The 19964-nt window shown below is 46.4% G+C and overlaps 1 protein-coding gene across 5 annotated transcripts in view; it reads right to left on the bottom strand.

Moving 5' to 3' along the window:
• KCNMA1 (potassium calcium-activated channel subfamily M alpha 1) overlaps nt 1-19964 on the bottom strand; it is a 372162-nt gene that overhangs the window by 5609 nt on the left and 346589 nt on the right. For 2 of the 5 annotated variants that reach the window (XM_056848906.1, XM_056848907.1), the window contains exons 23-27: nt 18582-18712; nt 12191-12385; nt 9860-9978; nt 7205-7429; nt 4116-4144 (exon numbers count right to left, since the gene is read on the bottom strand). In XM_056848906.1, coding sequence (XP_056704884.1) covers nt 4116-4144; nt 7205-7429; nt 9860-9978; nt 12191-12385; nt 18582-18712 — 699 coding nt within the window. Of the gene's footprint in view, nt 1-4115; nt 4145-7179; nt 7430-9859; nt 9979-12190; nt 12386-18581; nt 18713-19964 lie in introns of those variants that run through there. The other 3 variants (XM_056848910.1, XM_056848908.1, XM_056848909.1) reach the window with 2 other exon arrangements.

Here is a 19964-nt window from a genome sequence, read left to right as displayed (position 1 = left end):
ACGCTGTGAATTTGGGGGCTCTACCTCCAAAAATGCCCCCAGGAGCTTTAAAAAATCCCCATAAATGGGCCTGAATTCTTCTGGTAAACCCGAAAACAACCCGAATTCCCATATTTACCAGTATGGGTATTCGGCTCATTTCAGGTTTACTGGAAAAAATTGGGCCCAATAAACCTGAACCTGAAATTTACTGGGTGGTTGTTGTTGTTTTGCCCAACCCTAGTGCTGGGAGGGGGTTTGCCAGTATCTGATGCTGCCACATCATATCCCCGATGGGAGGCAGGGATCCAATCAATAGTCTGGGAAAGGGGAAATGAAGGAGATTGGCTGGATTGATACCCCCTTCTTGTTTTCTAAAATAATATTACAGCTAGAGGAAAGAATTAAGTGTGTATGTAACTGGATGGACACACACAGCCTTTTCTATCACCTTCCTGTCGAGGATTTTATCCACGAAGTTCAGGGTAGCTGACATGGAGCTCCCTCTTCTCTAGCTTATCCTCACAACAGCCCTGTGAAGTAGGTTAAGCTGAAACAGAGATTTGCCCAAGGTCACTCAGGAGCTTCATGGCTGGAGGAGGATTTGAACCCAGGTCTTCCCACTCCTGGTCCATACCCATCACTGTGCTATACTGGCTCTCCTGTAAATTGTGGTTTCAGAAAGGATGGTTTTTGTCATAAGAGAAGAAGAAAACTTTTTCTTCTGCAGACAACACCAGCCAAAAGTACTGATCATTTCGTAGGTGGCATGCTTAAAATTAAAATGGCAGTGTTGTGTGTGTGGGGTGGGGGGCACACATAGTGAGCCAGCATACAATTCCTCCCCCCCCCCCAAATTGCAAGTGTTAAACATTCCACCACCCCCATGCTTGTTTGTTTGGCAGGGAGTATTTTATATGCACTCGCTGGTAATCAAATTGCAGGGAGGTGAAACGGCTCTCATTATCTCTGAACTTCTTTGACTGTTCCCAACATGGTTTTCCCCCGCAAACATGTTTTGTGGCATGAAATATTAGGTGCTGGAATAAATGAGGCTGCTAAATAAAGTTTCCAGCTTTCACAACAGGGGAAATAAATAGGCGCCATGTCCCTGTAGGGGATGATGGTGACCCAATCTACACAGGACAGTCAGCAGGGACACTGGTTTTCCACAGGTCTTTCACATATAAAGTAGGCTGAGATGGGAGGGTGATTTGAACATTCAGGCTGTAATCCTGGAAATGAGAGAGGTCGGGGGGGATGTGCTTGGGGCAAGATCATGAGAGGGAGGGCAGGAAGGGTTGCGTCAATGTATGGCTCTCGTGGCCCTTTCTTACATGCCCAGGATAGTGCCGATTGCCACTTGGGGTCAGGAAGCAATTTCCCTCCAGGCCAGATTGGCCAGGGATCCTGGAGGAGTTTTTGTTGCCATCTTCTGGGCATGGAGTAGGAGTCACTTTGGGTTGGGGGGGGATAAGGTAGTTGTGAATTCCCTGCATTGTGCAGGGGGTTGGACTAGCTGGCCCAGGTGGTCCTTTCCAACCCTATGATTCTATGATTCTAATTCAGGACCAGGTTCGGGACACTTCAGGACTATCACATTTTCAAAATAATCTACAACCAGCATTACATCTGCCAGCTGCAGTTCAGCCATCATTCATGTTAACAAAAATATGCAGAAAAGATTCATGCTAAATTATGCAAACCAGCTGTGCCCTCTGGCTCACGGCACAAGTCTGTAAAGGGTGGAACTATTGGCTCACTTCCAATGCAAGTGGAAAGGCCCAGTCCAGCCAGAGAGATCCATGTATTTCAGCCAGCAGCGAATGCAGTCTGGATGTATATCTGTACCCTCCCTGGAAGACACAGCCAGTCTCTGCCGGACGCGTCGTTCAGCGTGGGTGGGGATTCGGGGCCCACTGGTTTTATGCAATGAGTTGCACCTCCGTAGTTTGTGAAATTAAAAGCTGGGAAGCATGAATCATGTACAGCTGAACATTTCTGCCATGAAAGGTTTCGGGAGATGGACAGAGGTCTCCCACAGACCACTTTGGAGCATCTTCGCATCCCTGATTGGCTGCTGCGCTCCCCCAGAACAAGTGGGGAGGTAACTGACAAGTAACATTTTAACACTGTTTTAGCTCTTAGTTTAATAGTCATTTTTGCTTGGATACCCCTTTTAAAGATGCTGTTGGTGTACCAATGTTATCAAGCAATTGTTAGTTGGCCAGGCAGCTTTATGTATTAGTTCTTTATCCCATTTGCATCTTGCTTTTCTTCCGTTACGGAACTCAAGACAGTGAGAGGCTTCAAGAAGGCCTCTCATCCAGATGTCCACAATATGGATCTGTTTAGCTTCTGCAAGATGGCTTTGTCATGCCCCCTCCAACCACACCCTGGGACCGTCTGAAGGCCATAATGATATATATGCACCACCAAAAAAGTTAACTCAATGGAAACCAATGGTGCTTCCTTCCAAACAGACCTAGGTGTCATCAGGCCAAGCTGGCTTTTGGAGATGGAGGCAACTGGTACGCTCTGGCATTGTTGCCTAATTAGATCAGTACCCAGGGCCAGAGATAGCTAAGTGGATGCATAAATGGCACAACTCCTTGGGAGCACCTCTGTGAAGGGTATCAAATATGGTGGTAAACTGAAAGGGGCAACAGTAATCACCCCGTGAAGCTCCTTCTGGCTGTATTTTCATAGTTAGCAGTGCAATCTGGGACCCAAGAGGTTCCTTGCACAAATTTTGTCTCAGCCTCAAACTCAAGATGTGGCCTCATGCCAAATATTCCTATTAACTTTACGGGGCCATCGTAACAAGCACCAGGTGACTGTTCTAAGTGAAGCAATCTCAAATGTACAAAGTGCTATATTTAAATACTAACACTCCTTCAAGAGTTTTAATAATTTGGGGTTCCTGAGCCACGAGTATATTAAGATGGAATACTTAGATGGATTAAAGTTTTAAGTGGGATGAAACAGCAGCGTTCCACCAGAGGAACTGGGGGCCTGGGAGAGGGAGGGAGAGAACAGGCTTAACAGGTGTTCTTTTTCACACAATCGTCACATTAGTTTTTTATGTGGTAAAGCCTTAAGGAATAATAAGCACTTGGACATTTATTCAAAATCAAGGATCTTCAAATAAGTGAACAAATAAACAGTCAACACCATGCACACCATTTCTACTAAAACGAATCTACTTGTATATTGAAAGCAGTGTAAAGACAGATGACGCTACAGGGTACAATCCAGCAAGCTGTACATTGTTCCTCTGGCACATCCTGCTGCCAGGCCCCATTGGAAAGAAGGCCAGGGCTGTGTTCAGAAACAGGATTTGCTAGATTGGACCCTTAGAGGCCGAATTTTCAGATGGCTTTCACTGAAAATTTCACTTAGGGGGCAATATTTTCTAGTCTGTTTTTCCCCCCCTAACGCCAACAAATTATCTATCATCGTCTCTATTTCAAACATACAAATTATTTACTGTTCCTCCTCAAGAGACATCCACGGCTCTCAAATCCGTGGGACAACTGCTTTCATATGAACATCCCTTCCTCAGTTCGAGGAAAAGAGGATGCGGCGTTAACAGAAAAGCAGGTCTGGTGGCGAAGCAGCGTGGGGTCTCCCTACCCCCCACCCCACCCCGGAGTGTCTCTCTAAACAAATCGGGCGCATGAAGTTAAGTCATCATCACCATTATCGAAAGATGGAGAACGGTGTACAGATATGGGGAGAAAGTGGACAAGACAAGGTGGCCACGGCAGGAGAACAATTTCACTCGAGAGTGAACACGGAGATGTTTGGGAGGAGGAGGGAGAGGACACACGTGCAGTTGGGAAGGCAAGCCGATGAAGGAAGGGTTTAAAACCAAAACAGAAAAATCACAAGGGGAGTGGTTGAGAACAGCAGCAGCAGCCACAGCCAATTTACTCTGGGTTTAGAAATAAAGCGACAAAAAAAAATCAATTACGACAAGTCCAAAAATAAAAATAAATAAAACAAACCGAATAACCGAATCAAGTTTGGTCACTTGGTTTTTAATGTGTCACAAGTTTTCACAAGGACAAAGTTATAGAAGGAAACCCCACAGCGGTGTTTCTAAGCTCATGCAGAACCATCGATTGTCATACCTTGGCCCATTCTATTCATCCTTGTCGCACTTTAGAAAGAGAAGTAAGCTATGTAAGTTTTACAAAGGCTTTTTTTTTTCCAACTCGCACACGTCCCCCGTTGAGCACTTTAACTGGCACGTTCCTGGTATGAGTCGGGAAAGGCCTAATGGCAAAACTTCGGGGCTTTCTTTTGCGCACAAAGGGCAGGAATTTGTCTCCACGGTCGAGAGCTAGAAGGAGGAGCAGGAAGGCTGCCAGGGAGTCGGGGCTGGGAGGGTGGGTCGGCCAGTCGCGAGCAGGCTTAGTTTGAAATAGTTTTCCAGTGATACCAACTCACAGTCACCCTTCGGGCATACACCCCTGGGGATGCCAAATCATCATCTCTAACAAGGCGAAGATGTTTTGGGTGTCTCCTATGTCGTACCAAACCAGAGGCTGTCAGTAAAAGTGCTTGGCTTCATTGTCAATTCACACAGCAAAGCTTCTATAATTGTCATGCTTTTTCGGGGTGGGTGGGGGGATGGGAAGAGGGGAAGGGAAACGCAACACTGACCATAAAAACCACTTCTTCTGCTCAGAACTCTCTATCTGTGTAGCGACTACCCTGTCCCCAGTGTACTGTCTCAAACATACAGGTTATATATGCAAGGCAATGAGTTAGCTCCTTAATGAAAATGTAGGCCCGGGACAGGGTAGGTAGGGGGCACGGAATGGTGGGATTTTAAAGGAGAAGGTATCTCTGTGTGTGTGTTAAGTGCTGTCAAGTCGCTTCCGACTCATGGCGACCCTATGAATCCATGTCCTCCAAAATGTCCTCTCTTTTTCAGAAGGTATCTGCAGTGAATAAATATGGCTGCACAAGAATTCAAAGTGCTGTCCACATAGGTCAAGAAGCTCTGCAATTTCTATGGACATTCAGTTCTGACTATACGCCTGTAAGCTACGCTTATTTCTCTAGTTCGCTTGGCTAGCACTACATGACTAAGCGCGCCTACTTCTAATTAATCTAATCTAAACTAGGGTTTCCTTGCAAGTAAATGAGTTTACTGATCTGTTTACTGATCAGTGCAGAGGATTGCATAATGGCCAAGTCAGAAATCCTATCTCTGTCTTCGATACAGTGATGCCCAAGCTATGGGCAAGTTCACATGAGCTTGCAGCAAAGGGGGCGGAAATACCCCTCGATGAAAGGAAGCCACTGTGTTGGTGGTTGTTCCCACCACTCTGTTCCCAATGGAGTGGGGAGACTTCGCGTGGCACTGATTCCCTCTCTCACTGGCAGATGGGTAAAGACAGCACCCCCCCCTCAAGGGAAGGAAGTCCCAGGATTTCCTGATGCAGAATCCTGCACTACAGTTGACAGGCACGAAGCATTGTTAGTGTCCAGAAAACACTGTCCTATCTCTCAGTCCCCAGTGAGCTGGGCAGTTAAGGATATTGGGAGACAAAGTGTTCACAAGAACATAAGAAGAGCCCTGCTGGATCAGACCAGTGAGGGTCCATCTAGTCCAGTGTCCTATCGCACAAAGTGGACAACCGGTTCCTCTGGAGGTCCAACAACAGGGCGCAGGGGCCAAGGCCTTCCTTTGATGTTGCCTCCTGGCACTGGGATTCAGAGGCTGACTGCCTCTGAACATGGAGGTTCCCTTTAGTCACGGTGGCTGGTAGCCACTGACAGACCTCTCCTCTGTGAATCTGTTTTCATGAATCTGTCCCTCCTTTTAATCCACAGAGGAGCTGCGCGTTAACTGTCTCAGAGCCTTGGTTGAATAGTTCCAAGACAGCCCCATCTGAGGGAGCGGTGCTCCTTTCTAATGTCAGCCGATCTTTGCCTTGCAATTTCTGAAGTTAGCAGGGGCAATTCAATCAATGCCAGCAGATGTTAGGAGAGAAAATCTATTGCTGTACACCTTTGCTACGCCCATCAGCTTAAATGGGAGCCTTGCTCGTCTGAAAAATACAAGAAGTACTTTCTGGACATTTTAATGTCACAAAATTAAGGTATCAGAGGGGGAAGAAAGAGTTCTCTCGGGACCGATACTCAAAACATGGAAAAATACTTGGTTTTTTTCCTGAACATTAGTAGCACGATCCTCTGCCGCACACGGAGAGACCGTACCCCCTTTGTTCTGTACATAAGGTGACTAATTCACCTTTTAATAGCTGTAAAGTCCCAGGAAGGAAGATTCTAATGAGTTGCATTCAATATTTATGATACACATGGCTTTTAATCCCAAATGTCAAAAGCGAGAGGAAAATATAGTTATTCATGTGGCAATATGAGTAGACAGAATTTAATATGCAGTTAGACCCTTCAAAAAAGGTTAAATCATTAGAGTGGTAGAATTCGATCCCTTGCCTTTCCCCCCCCTCCTTTTTTTTGTATTTTAGCATTAAAGTAGAGAAGGCATCCACTCCATTAGGAAATACTAATTTCAAAAAAATTATGTTTAAAAAGAGTCTGTCTATGTGCAAGAGAATCCCTGATATGACTTTCTTATACAAAAAGTTCAAGATTCATGTTGTTTTCTACCCACAGGTGTGAAAAGTCCCCCCCCCCCAAAAAAAAAAACCTGTAGTACATTTCCCTGATGCTTAGAAAGCTGACCCATTGGAGGGGGGAATCTAACTTCATATGTGAAGATGCTAACATCTGTACCCCTTTCACAACACTATACCCTCGCGCTCCATAACTATCTTCCTCTAAGTGGCATCACGAACTCATGCTCACGCCGCACACGCTCTGACCACTGATCTGCAAGGCAGTCCGTTCTGACGGCATGAGTCTCATCTGCTCTTAACTCTTCCCCGCCTACTCTCCACCATAAGTAACTTTTTTGTTTTTGGTCCGTCTGCTCTGTTGCTGTTGTTTTTAAGGGTTTTATGGTATCGAAATAAAAATGACAACGACATGCACACTGTTGTACATATGCAAAATATGCGTATAAAAATGGGAACTCCATGGGGTGGGGATGTGGGGCGGGGGGGAAGAACAGGGAAAACTACTACTGGACACACCAGTTGGGAGGGGATGGGTGGTGGATACAGCTGCACACACACGGTGGGAAACGGGTTACACGTATCAAAGTCTATCTTCTTGCACGTACTTCTGCTTGTCCCGAGAGTCTCTGGTCTTTGCTCGGTTCTGTCGGTTTGTGGTGGAAGGGATAGAGTGGATCGACGCGCTCTTCTTGCTGGACGCGTAGGAGGAATGGGAAGAATGCGAAAGGCTGGCCCGGGACTGGCCGGCATTGTGGTCGAACTGCATCAGACAGAAGATCAGGTCCGTCGGCACGAGCTCAAATTCGTAAGGTGGGTTGGCTATAACAAAACTGAACAAGAAACAGAGAAGAGTGACGTGACTTCCTGTCCGTCGGGCTTCCATCTCCTGAGCTCTCCACTCGCATTATTATCTGCTTGTTCATTTAATTCATATCAAGACTTTGCCCTGACCTTGATGGACCAGGGTAGCCCGATCTCGCCAGATCTTGGAAAATAAACAAGGTCAGCCCTGGTTAGGACTTGGATGGAGACCACCAAGGAAGTCTAGGGTCTCTACACAGAAGCAGGCGACGGCAAACCACCTCTGTTTGTCTCTGCCCTGACCTGGATGGCCCAGGCTAGCCCTGATCTTATCAGATCTTGGCAGCTAAGCAGGGTCGGCCCTGGCTAGTACTTGGATGGGAGACCACCAAGGAAGTCCAGGGTTGCTATGCAGAGGCAGTCAATGACGAATCATCTCTGAATGTCTCTTGCCTTGACCAGGATGGCCCAGGATAGCCCTATTTCATCAAATGTCAGAAGCTAAGTAGGGTCGGCCCTGGCAGGTACTTGGATGGGAGACCACCAAGGAAGTCCAGGGTTGCTATGCAGAGGCAGGCAATGGCGAATCACCTGTGAATGTCTCTTGCCTTGAAAACCATACAGGGTCACCGTAGGTCAGCTGCAACTTGGCAGCAGTTTCCACCACTACTATTACTTTACAGACATACCTTTTAAATATTATAGTACTGCCAAGAGAGCTGTTCACGGGCTTCTCTGTGGCACTGCCATAACACTGAAAAGACTTCAACCATACAGATAGGACTGTTCATGTGAGTTCTTATCCTAATATCATCATGTGGCTGAGAAAGATGCGATGGTAGGAAGGTGCATCAATTTGATTTGCCCTGCCCATGCCTGCTCTTCATTTCCTTTCCCGCTCGCCCTCCTCCCCAACTCTTCCTTGGAGCTCCGACCTCATTGGATCACCTGAGAACTCCAGAGGTTTCACAGACTGGCTACACCAGGGCTCCCCAAAGTGGGCATCACGGAGCCCGCCAACACCTTTCCTGGCACCCACCAAGTGATTTTAGAAAGTAGGCGGGGCCAGGTGGGGCTTTTACCCAGCAAGGCTTCTGATTGGCCATTGGGGATTTGATTGGCTGTGCACTGTGTCAGAATCCCAAAATCTCAAAATGGCTGCACTATCCTGGGCTGGGCTGTGCTGCTTGGAAGGGGGTGGTGAGAACAGGTTTTTGGGTTTTTTTTAAAAGATGGGATGATGGTGTTTGTATTCAACAACTGGGTACGTTTAAATCTTGCCTTTCTACGAGTTGTACCCTAGGCAGCAAACAACACAACTTAAGACAACAGGGCTGAAACACTAAGAATAGTCAGTAAGGCCACACTGGATGTCACGGCAGGAGACCTTATCTTTAAAAGGTTTTATCCTCCTCCCTTTCCAACAGCCTGACCAAATAAAATAGTTTCCCCCCGTAACTGGGAAGAGAGAAGGGGGATAATTTCTGTCTACCTTTTTTGTGTCGGCTGTAATGATAGTGTTCATCCAGATTTTGGTGGATCTGTTTTATATTTTTATGATATTTTAATAATAATATTAAAACATGTTGGAAGCCACCTCAGGTATATTCCGCTCACAAAATGTGATACAGCACATCGATAAAACCACAAAGTCTGGTACCGACATGGGAAAGTCCTTTTTCCCCTCTCAGGAGTACTCTAACCAATTGTAACGGCCAAGTCCTCCCTATGAACCGCTCTATATTATGCTGCTAAGAACCTCCCCTCACCTGGTCGGCCACTGTGTAAAAACAGACGGCTGGACTTGATGGACCTTGGTCTGATCCAGTAGGCCTTTCTGATGTTCTTATGTAACCCTTAAAACAACAGGCTTTGTTTCATCTAGGCCAGAGTAGGGCACACTATGTAATGTTTTATGTGTGTTATGATGAAGAAGAAGAAGAAGAAGAGGAGGAGGAGGACGGGGGGTTGGTTTTTATATGCCGACTTTCTCTACTACTTAAGGGAGACTCAAACCGGCTTACAATCACCTTCCCTCCCCCTCCCCACAACAGACACCCTGTGAGGTAGGTGAGGCTGAGAGAGCGTGACTTGCCCAAGGTCACCCAGCTGGCTTCATGAGTAGGAGTGGGGAAACCAAACCGGTTCACCAGATTAGCCTCCACCACTTATGTGGAGGAGTGGAGAATTAAACCCAGTTCGCCAGATCAGACTCCGCCGCTCCAAACCACCGCTCTTAACCACTACACCATGCTGGTTATGTGTTTTGTAGAAGGTATGTTTATGTTTTATGATGTATGTTCTGAATGTGTATCAGGGTATCAGTCATTTGGTAGTTTTAAATTATATATATATATATAACATATATTAATACATTTAATATATTAAAAAACAGGCTTTGTTCCAAGATGCTAGGAACAACCACCGAAGGATTGGTCGAGACGACGTTTGACACATACCGCTTGGTGCATTGGCTGTGTGTATTTTGATGGAAATCTCTCAATCGGTATATTCCAAAGCAAAGCATGTTGTACGTTTTCAAAGCTTTACAAAACAGATCTCCATAACAACCGCCATCCTAGGAGGCAAAACAGAAAAAATTAAGAGGGCTTTCCCCCCCTTCCCCCACCCCAATTCTGGCAATGACATTGAAGGGGAGGGAGCTATTTTGAGCCGGTAGCTTCTACGCCGAGGGGACTAGGTGTGGGGCAATCTGTTGTTTACTTGTCGCAAGTGAGAAACAATTAGTCAGGAAGCTGTCTCATTGAAATATTTAATCTTGCATCCAGCTAATAAATGTGTGCATGGGAATATTATCTCCCAGTGACTGTATTACTGGGGTGGGGGAACCCAAACTAGGAACAGTGACTGACTTTTATTTTAATTGAGCATCCGAGCTTTGGGGGCCAGAAATTAAGAGCAACGTCGTCTGAACAACCAGATGATTAAGAAGGTGTGATGTTTTTCTTTCTTGCTCCGGTCTTGGAAATTATTGTGTCGTATGGCTCAGTTTCCTTAACCGTGTTGTCAATTTTCGCCACAATAGTCTGGACTACACAAGGGAGAATAAGATAGTGACACTTGGTAGGTAAGATTCCCCCCGCCCCCCATCCCCCCCACACACTTTCACTCCTGAAAAAATAAATGGGAATTAAAGAGGAGGAAGAAAACACACCTTTGTCTCTGAGAAGTGCCTCCACCCATTAAGATTCTCTTTGGTCCCCCCACTAGCCATTTGTTTTGCTTAGGGGACTCAATTGGCATTTAGGATGGCAGCGGCAGGAAGAGGTACATAATGCACCAGGAAGCAATCTTCCTCCAGGTCAGATTGGCCAGGGATCCTGGAGGATTTTTTTTGGCCATTTTCTGGACATGGAAGTGGGGGAGGGGGGGCAGGCAGTTGTGAATTTCCAGCATTGTGCAGGGGGTTGGACTAGATGACCCTGGAGGTCGCTTTCAACTCTATGTTTCTGATTTTAATTTACCGCTTTACCACCATCAGTGTAAGTCATAGCAAATTTAGGGTATGCTTCATGCTACCCAGCTTGTCTTTCATGCTTTATGAATTGTCTTGAGGGGACAGGAATAATGGGGGAAAGCATATCAACACGTGGAAGGGACTAACAGTGCATCCCTAAAAAGAGTTACTCCAGTCTAAACCCATTCATTTCAATGGGATTAGACTGGAGTAACTCTCTTTAGGAATACACAGTTCACAAGCTTACTAGTCTGGACTCTATGCGCAAAGGAGAAAGAAGAAGAGCTGGTTTTTATATGCTGATTTCCTCTACTTTTTAAGGAGAATCAAACTGGCTTACAGTCGCCTTCCCTTCCCCTCCCCACAACAGACACCTGATGAGGTAGGTGGGGCATTAGAGAGTTCGGAGAGAATTTACTAATCAATTTACTAATCAGAATCAATTCTGTCCTGTGCCCGTTCCCATTCCCCGTGGCTTGTCTTGTGTGCAACCGTCAACTTTGATTGCTCGTGAAGAACTTTGTCCAAGCCTCTGTTCTTGTTCTTTGTGAGAAGGGAGGGGGTAGTGTTAAACAGACCTTTGCATGCGTTTCAGATTATCCATGGTTCTGGGGGTTGAATATCCTGGTGGTGCCAGAAGGGAATGTTTTTGGGGTGGGCCTTGAATGATTCCTTGGCCACCAGTGGTTAGACATCCATAGGTTATTGTGCATAGCATACTGTATGACTGAACTGGACGAAAGGGGCTATATCAAGGGTCCCCAATGTGTTGTCCATGGGCACCATAGCACCCACCTACACCTTTCCTGGTGCCCGTCGTTTTTAGAAAGTGGGAGGGGCCTGGTGGGGCTCCTGCCCAGCAGGGCTTCTGATTGGTTGTTGGTGACCTGGTTGGCTGTGCACAGTAAAATAACGTCGTTTCGGTGGCAGCTGCCACCACCGTGTTGTTTTTCTTTCTCACTACTATTTCCAAGAGTATTTTTTTTAAAAAATACTCCTTTTGTCCCCTGCCCTTGATCTTCCTTTGCATGTGGCTCTGCCTCTTGTGGCCGCCATTTTGTGCTTGGCTCGATGCCCCATGACGGCCATGTTTTGCTTGCGCCTACTATCTTGTGTCTGAATTCCAAATGTCCCCACGAGTTGGAAAAGGTTGGGGCCCCCAGGGCGTCATTAATTATACGGCCCCAGGCCAGTCACAAAGCTAGGATGCATGTTGCCCTCAGGGTTATCATTCTTATTTATAAACCAGGGAGAGACGATGGCAGTCCTAAAATGGCCTCTGCTTGGCTTCCTTTTCCTGTCTCGGCCTTACCCCAAGGTCTGCAAAAGGCCCATCTAGCAACGCCAGCTGAGCCACCCGACACCGGTCCCTGTTGGCCAGCGTCTGGGGCGTGCTGTAGCCTCCCCGCAAGGCGTTCTCCTCGGCAATCAGCGACTCCAGCTCCGGCGTGGCTCCTCCCGTTACCAACGTACGTATCAGCGTGAGAATATTGTCATTGAAGTATGTCTACGGAGATAAAAGAAAGCTCTTTAAGCAAACACCATTAAAGTCACAACCAAAGACATCCAAATTACAACTTTTCGAGGGTTTCTGCTGTTTAAAGTTCTTGGCTGTCTCTTCAAATAATTTCCCCTCGGAAGTGAAAAGACAGCATCCCCCAATTACTCTATTTTCTTCTGTCCCATTAGACTCCTCCGCTCGATCCTTTCCCTCCCCCCCTTAAACCCCCCCCATACACACACACCAATTCAGGGCTGATTTTTATTAAAGAACAAAAATGTGAATCATTTATGTTTCCTATAATTGGTGTTAGTGGTGAAGTGATGGCTGCCTTCCTTCTCATTGCCTTCATGTCTAATAACAGCTTTTAGGATGGGTAATTGTAAAATCCAGACCACATTTAAAGCTTACAGGGGCTAGATTGCCTTTTTAGACTTGTCACCAATCCGTTGGGGAGCCGCCTCTGTGCTGCAGATGTCATTACTCATTACGGCGGCAGGTCTCGCGCAGTCGTCCCGATGCATTGTACTAAACATCTTATTACGAGGCCTGACAGTGTTCAGACACAAGCAGGTATCAATTAAACATTCCAAGTCCGTTCCAGATAAATGTATGATGAGTCTGGGATCCTGCCGTTCCTCTTTAAAAACTCTAGGGTATAGGGTAAGTGTGGTTTATTAGGGAAGATTTACTCTGCTGTGACATTTTGCCAGCATCGGAAGCCGCCCTGGTCTGTCAAGCAAACAATGGGCATTTTAAAATATTAATTTAATGCCAACAGAAGGAAGTTTGTTTAAAAGTACAGTGGACTAGTTCAGAGATTCTCCATTAAATAGTTACAACCTATGACAGGCCAAGGACCACAGCTATAAAAAAGAGCGGTATTAATCTCTAGCTCTGGCCCAGATGGCCCAGGCTAGCCTCATCTCGTGAGATCTTGGAAGTTAAGCAGGCTCGGCCCGGGTTAGTATTTGTGTGGGAGACCGCCAAGGAAGTCCAGGGTTGCTGTGTAGAGGCAGGCAATGGCCAACAACCTCTGCTTCTCACTTGCCTTGAAAACCCTACAGAGTTGCCGTAAGTCGGCTGCGACTTAAGGGCGCTTTCCACCACCATTAATCTGTAATATTAACGTTGTCTGCTGCGTGGAGGTGCACAGCCGCTTTCCTTCACCTGATTTCAGGGAGAAACCAGACGATGCCGAATCTGAAAGCTATTTTATAGGTGCCCTCAGAATTCTTTTGTCTGGGACAAAATCGCAGATTGTGAGAGGGTTGATCCCTCTGGGGGGTTTCATTCGACTGTTTTGGATTTTTAAACTTATGACGGCTGCTTATGAGAAAGATCGGCAGAACTGGGGAACTTTACTTTGACTGTAGAGTAGTGTATGGAGGTGATTTCCATTTGAAATCACTTTGGTATCCACGTGTTATATTTCTGTTTGTAGGTTTTTCTTTTGTCAAAGACACTGAACTATCTCGCGACGTTTTACGATGGTTTTTGACAGTATTAATGGGGGACGCTGGTCCTTTTGGTCGCCCGTTTTGCCCTTTTTGAGAGTCGGTTTTGCAGCCTAGATGGGAATTTATGGGGGTTCCTATTATTCACTTGGTTTTTTCTATGTATTTTATGATGTTTTGACGTTACCATGTTAAGTTAAATAAATAAATTTAAAATAATTTTTTTTAAAGCTATTTTATAGGTGCCCTCAGAATTCTTTTGTCTGGGACAAAATCCCAGAATTTGCCACAGGGACAAAATTTCACCTTAGACAATATTTCAGTGGGAACTCCAGCCCACGATCTTTAGGGCGACCTTGCAAGGGAAGCAGGGGCACACACGGACTGAAAGGGCATTGCTGTCAGTGTGCCTCAAGATGAATGCTGAAGAATTGGCACTGGGAGTGTCCCACCATTGTTGCCAACAATACTGTTCCCCAAATGGGCTGAGGTGTCCTGTCCTGGTGGTGTCACCAGTTGTGGTTTTCTTTCATGTTTTGGGGTTCCATGAAAAGGAGGAGAAGAGAGCTGATGCAGTGGAGGACAGGGCTTCTTTACCAAACAGCTGTGCAGAAGAAGATGTTTTGGCACGTGCAGCCCCCCTCCCCACATGACACACAGCACCTGCCAACACTCTCTTGCCTAAGTAGCTCTTAAATATGTAGCTAGATTGGAGTCCAGTACCACCTTAGAGACCCAGATGATTCTTGGGGTATAAGTAGGATTGCCAACCTCCAGATGGGGCCTGGCAATATCCTGGTATTACAATTGATCTCCAGACCACAACTGTCAGTCTCAGGCGTTTGCCTCTAGCATCCCTCAAGCATACTCATCCAGACAGGTAGATCTGAAGCAGTAAAACTTTATTAGGAACTAAAAAGCAAATTAAAAGAACTAACTGCTCGCAGGCAGGCGAGGTTAGTATGGAGAGCAAGTACAGGCTACCTGCTTAAAAACATTAGGACAAGAGAGTAAGATAAACATTGCTAGGCAACAGCGAGATAGGCATTTCCCATGAATGAAGACACAACGCGCCACAGCTGTGATAGCAGGCACTAACGAAGTATACACAGGAGCTTCCAAGCCCTGGGAACCAAGGACTTGACTTGTGGCCAGAACTTGGCCTGCACTCATGTCAAGAGCCCGTCAGGATCTTGCGTTCAGTGAAGACCCTGACAACAATGTTCAGTTCCCTTGGGAAAAAATGGCTACTTTGGAAGGTGGACATCAAACCCTGCTGAGGTCCTTCCCCTCCCCAAACCTTGCCCTCCCCAGGCTCTACCCCCAAAATCTCCAGATGTTTTCCCAAGCCCTTGAGTTTGCTCCAGCTAACTAGAGGCCGTCTCCAGCATCCCAGGATGGAAAGGAGCCCTGCCCCAGGGACAAAGCCAGTCTACCACCCTTGCTGCTGTTTCGGAGCCCGATATTTGAGCTTACAGCGCCCCCAGTCCCTTCCTGTGCATTCCGCTTTTGGACGACGGCTATTTGGGGACTGCTTTCTGGGTCCCCCCCTCCACCACCACTTGAAAAATATATAATTATATGATCTTACAGTTCCTATTAATGCTGTCATGCTTCTTAAACTAATTGGTCTTTTACAGAAAATTTAACTGAAAATTAATAGATCTCTTTCATACGTTCTAATGGCACTTTGCCTTTCGTTTCTAATTACTCCAAAAGTGTCGTTTTCAGACACAGCTTCTATTTTTGTTTAAAATATTTGCAGGTTTGCACAGTGCATTATAAAGAGAAATCTCCGGGGGCCTTTTGACAGCGGGGTATTTTTTTTTTAATGTGTATTTCGAGCCAATCATGATCTGTCAATACGTTTTTCCAAGCCTAGAATTCATTTTAAAAGCTTGAACCTCCTGACAATCCTGAACTGAAACCGCAGCCTGAAAGCTAATGACGTCATGGAGGCTGAACAAGGCAAGAAGAAGAAGGAGAAGGAGAAGGAGGAGAAGGAGAAGAAGACGTTTGAAATGTATTATGTTGTAAATTTACAAGACAGATTCCTCAGATTTTCTGTAATGCTTTCATAAGATTAAACCAGGGAGTGGCTTATTGCTTATTAATCCTTCCGAACAGCAGGAAACAAACAGTTTAACGTTTGTGTTTTCACCGTAGCTGTCAACTATCACAGAAAGAAAGGTTTAAATAGGTAGCCTTGCTTCTGACTGATTGACTAAATTTAAACAAATTTACATATTGCAAAATCTTGTTTTTGTTTAGGATCCTGAAAGACAGAGGAGTTTCTCTTACCTTTTGAGAATTTATCTCCTTAGAGGGCCGGTCGCTTCCCCTGCAGTGGTTTCCCTTGGCCATTTCCCTTCTATAACTCATTTACCAGCCCTCTCACTTCATCCATTTCCTTCTTTCCTTTGCCCCAAACAAATATCCCCTGCCTACCCTGGCCTCTTTCCTCCACTTTAGACCATCATCACTGAGAAATATATGTGGAACTGCAGTGAAGGGAAAGGGGCCATGGCTCAGTGGTAGAGCATCTGCTTGGCATGCAAAAGGTCCCAGGTTCAATCCCCGGCATCTCCAGTTAAAAGGGACTAGGCAAGTGGGTGATGTGAAAGACCCCTTTCTGCCTGAGACCCTGGAGAGCCGCTGCCAGTCTGAGTAGACAATACTGACTTTGATGGACCAAGGGTCTGATTCGGTATAAGGCAGATTCATGTGTTCATGAACAGGATTCTCCAAGTGGGGGAAGGAAACCCCAAAGAAAATGCTTTTTCCTCAACCTATACTAGGGTTGCCACACACACACACCCCACACTGGGGGTGGGGGATCCCCCGCTCTGAGCTGCCTTCCCCTGACACCCATCAGCTGGCCGGCAGCAGGACTCACTAAAGGTATACAGAGGCCGGTGTCTAAATGTTGACGTCCCTTCCAGATGTGACGTCAACTGGTCGCCGACAAACATGGGGATGCTTTGGTATTTGGGCACAACTCTATGGGGAAAATGGCTTCGGCTATAGAGTTTTTGCCCAAATACCAGATTGTTCCTGTGGTTGTTGGCAATGTGATAACGTCACTTCTGGAAGTGATGTTGACGCGTCAACGCTGGCCTCCATTTACAGTTAGTAAGTCCCCCCCATCCCCCATCCCTAGGGTTGCCAGGTTCCTCTTCGCTACCGGCAGGAGGTTTTGGGGGCGGAGCCTGAGGAAGGCGGGGTTTGGGGAGGGGAGAGACTTCAATGCCATAGAGTCCAATTGCCAAAGTGGCCATTTTTCTCCAGGTGAACTGATCTCTATTGGCTGGAGATCAGTTGTAATAGCAGGAGATCTCCAGCTAGTACCTGGAGGCTGGCAACCCTACCCATCCCCCGCCAGTTGCTAGGGGGCATCTGGCAACCCTTCATCATATCAAAAATATGTACTCTGCTTCCCAAAGGTCTGCATAGTCACCCAGGGCTGGAGACAACCTTTTATCCTTGCAGTGGCCACAGGACACATCAACAGAGGGTCTGTGGGTTGCTAGGCAGGAGGATTGGCAACTGAGAGGAAGGTTGTGGGAGGGGCAGCATCCTGGGAGAAAAATTCAAAAGACAAATAAGCCCGAATTGCAGGGAACTCTGTGGTAAGAACTGCCTTTAAGTAGAAAGGCCTTACTTTCCTTTTGAATTTTTCTCCCACCATGGTGGTGGGCTTGGGGGCAAGGAATTCCTGCCAGGGCCTTGGCCACCCTACTAGGCAGCCTTTTGAACGACCAGCACAGAATGAACAGCACCTGTTCACTAAGAAGGTCTTTGTATTCATGCAAGTAGTTGTGCAGAGAGGCTCGGTTAAGTATCACCAGGCACTAAGCCAACATTCTCACTTACTTGTTTATTCCATCTCCGAGGGCAAAGGGGCATTTGGGGTGGCTTTCTCCCAACTGAAAGGTTGCACGTTTCCTAAGCAGTGCCTATTACCTGCCCCACCATCTAAGGAAAAGGGAGGGCTGCCAGGTCCGGCGAGAGGTTTTTCAGGTTGGGGGAGTTAGTAGGCAGATTTCCAGGGGTCCCCTTTTCCGAGCGACCTTGTGGTTGTGGATCAGGGAGTTTGGACACTGTTTGGAATTTTTTTTGTAGATTGTAAAAAAACATGATCTTGCCAGAGGCAAATGGATCACAATACACATCCAGAGGTGGGGACCTGCCCTAAAGCAAAATATAGTTGCAAAGATATTGGCTGATACTGACCCAAATGTAACCCTCGCCGTGGCAAAATTTTTATCTATGGTTTTTAACGATACCTCGTTTTAACAGTACTGTTTAGATATTATATTTTTGTACGTTTGGGTATTTATGTATTATGGAATGTATTGAATTTGTTTTGCTCATGACCTGTTGGCCCACGAGCATAAAGAATGAGATAAAGGATAAAAGAGGTTTTTGGGGTGGAGCCTGAGGAGGGCGGGGTTTGGGGAAGGGAGGGACTTCAATGCCATAGAGTCCAATGGCCAAAGCGGCCATTTTCTCCAGGGGAACTGATCTCTATCGGCTGGAGATCAGTTGTAATAGCAGGAGATCTCCACCTGCTACCTGGAGGTTGGCAACCCTAACTTTCAGGCACATATGCAGAGCACAGCATTATATAGGTAAGAATACGAGCAGTGCTTTCTCCCAACCATACCACAGGAGGACTGTGTAGCTGTCATGGCAACTGGGGTTTTTACTCCACAGTAAAGAAACAGAAAATGGTGGGGGCTTACTGCGCTCATGAGAGAGTCCAGCACGCTGACCGCAAACGCCGTCCCACACGCAAAGGGTTGCGTGAGATACAGTTCGGTATCAGGGTCGTCATCGTCATCTTGGTCCAAAAACTGAACATTTGAATCATTCACTAAAAAAAATAATGATTAAATATAAATATAAATATTACCCACACACATTAATACATATACACAGAGAAAGTTGTTTCCAAGTACCAGCATACTTTACATACTACATGTGAAGAAAAAAAAGGGGGTTGTGTATGTCTAGAAACATGGGTGTGTCTTGAATGTTATTGAGAATGAACTCAAAATAGATGGGAAATGTGCATTGGAAGAGACGCAGTGGATCATTATGAAAGGTGAACGTCCCTGAGGACCAGAAGTGATTTTCTATCTGGGCTCATGAACAACAGCAGAGACTGGCATTGTCAGGAGGAGAGAACAACTCGAATTGTACGTTGTGAAACGGAAATTCCACAAAACCCGCTCTCGGCACAAAGGCCTGGTTTCTTTTAATTGACCAGGTTTGGTGCCCTTGCGGGGGTGTGCGTGTGCGTGTGTGTCTGAAACTCTACGGCACTGCACACAACAGGGGGAAGGCTGCCAACTTGGAAGGCTTTACGAGGGGAGTGGTCATGTTCATGGTCTATGTGCATGGCTACTGGTCAAAATGGATACTAGTCATGATGCACACCTCTTCTTTCCAGTCTCAGAGGAGAATGCCTATTATGTTAGGTGCCGTGGAAGACAGGCGGGAGAATGCTGCTGTAGTCGTCTTGTTTGGGGGCTTCCTAGAGGCACCTGGTTTATTTATTTATTTATTTTTGTATTTCTAGCCCCCCCTCCCCCCCCGGTTGGCCACTGTGTGAAAAGACTGCTGGACTGGATGGGCCTGGGTCTGATCCAGCAGGGCTTTTCTCATGGTCTTATGTTCTTAAGGCAATGCAGCAGGGAGGGGAATTTTCTGAAGGTCTCCAAGCTGACCTGTGTTCTGTTCCTGCTGTAGGTACCTAAACCACACATAGCCAGAGGTGTGAACTGTTGGTGAGATCGCAAAGGCAAGAGCCAAAAGGGGCCCATAGTTTGTTGCTTATGGCCCTCACTACATCCTCTGGAAGTGAATTCTGCATTTCAAGCACTCGTTGTGTAAAGAAATGTGTGTAAAGGTCTTGTGTAAAGGACTATGATGACTTAGGCTGACGCACCCATGCAAACTGGCCACATTTTCTTCTCTGTGATCCCAATTTTCGTCCTCAGGTACTGCTTTGTGTGAGAAAACATTCCTGTGAACCGCCAGACACAGCAAGGCTGGTGGCAATTTTCAGGAACTCAGCAGTGCTTTAGCAAGGGTTGCCAGCTCTGGGTTGGGGAATACCTGGA

The sequence above is a fragment of the Euleptes europaea genome, chromosome 4, assembly GCF_029931775.1.
Source record: "Euleptes europaea isolate rEulEur1 chromosome 4, rEulEur1.hap1, whole genome shotgun sequence".
In the NCBI taxonomy this organism is placed as follows: domain Eukaryota; kingdom Metazoa; phylum Chordata; class Lepidosauria; order Squamata; family Sphaerodactylidae; genus Euleptes; species Euleptes europaea.
This window is presented reverse-complemented; position numbering and strand designations above follow the sequence as displayed.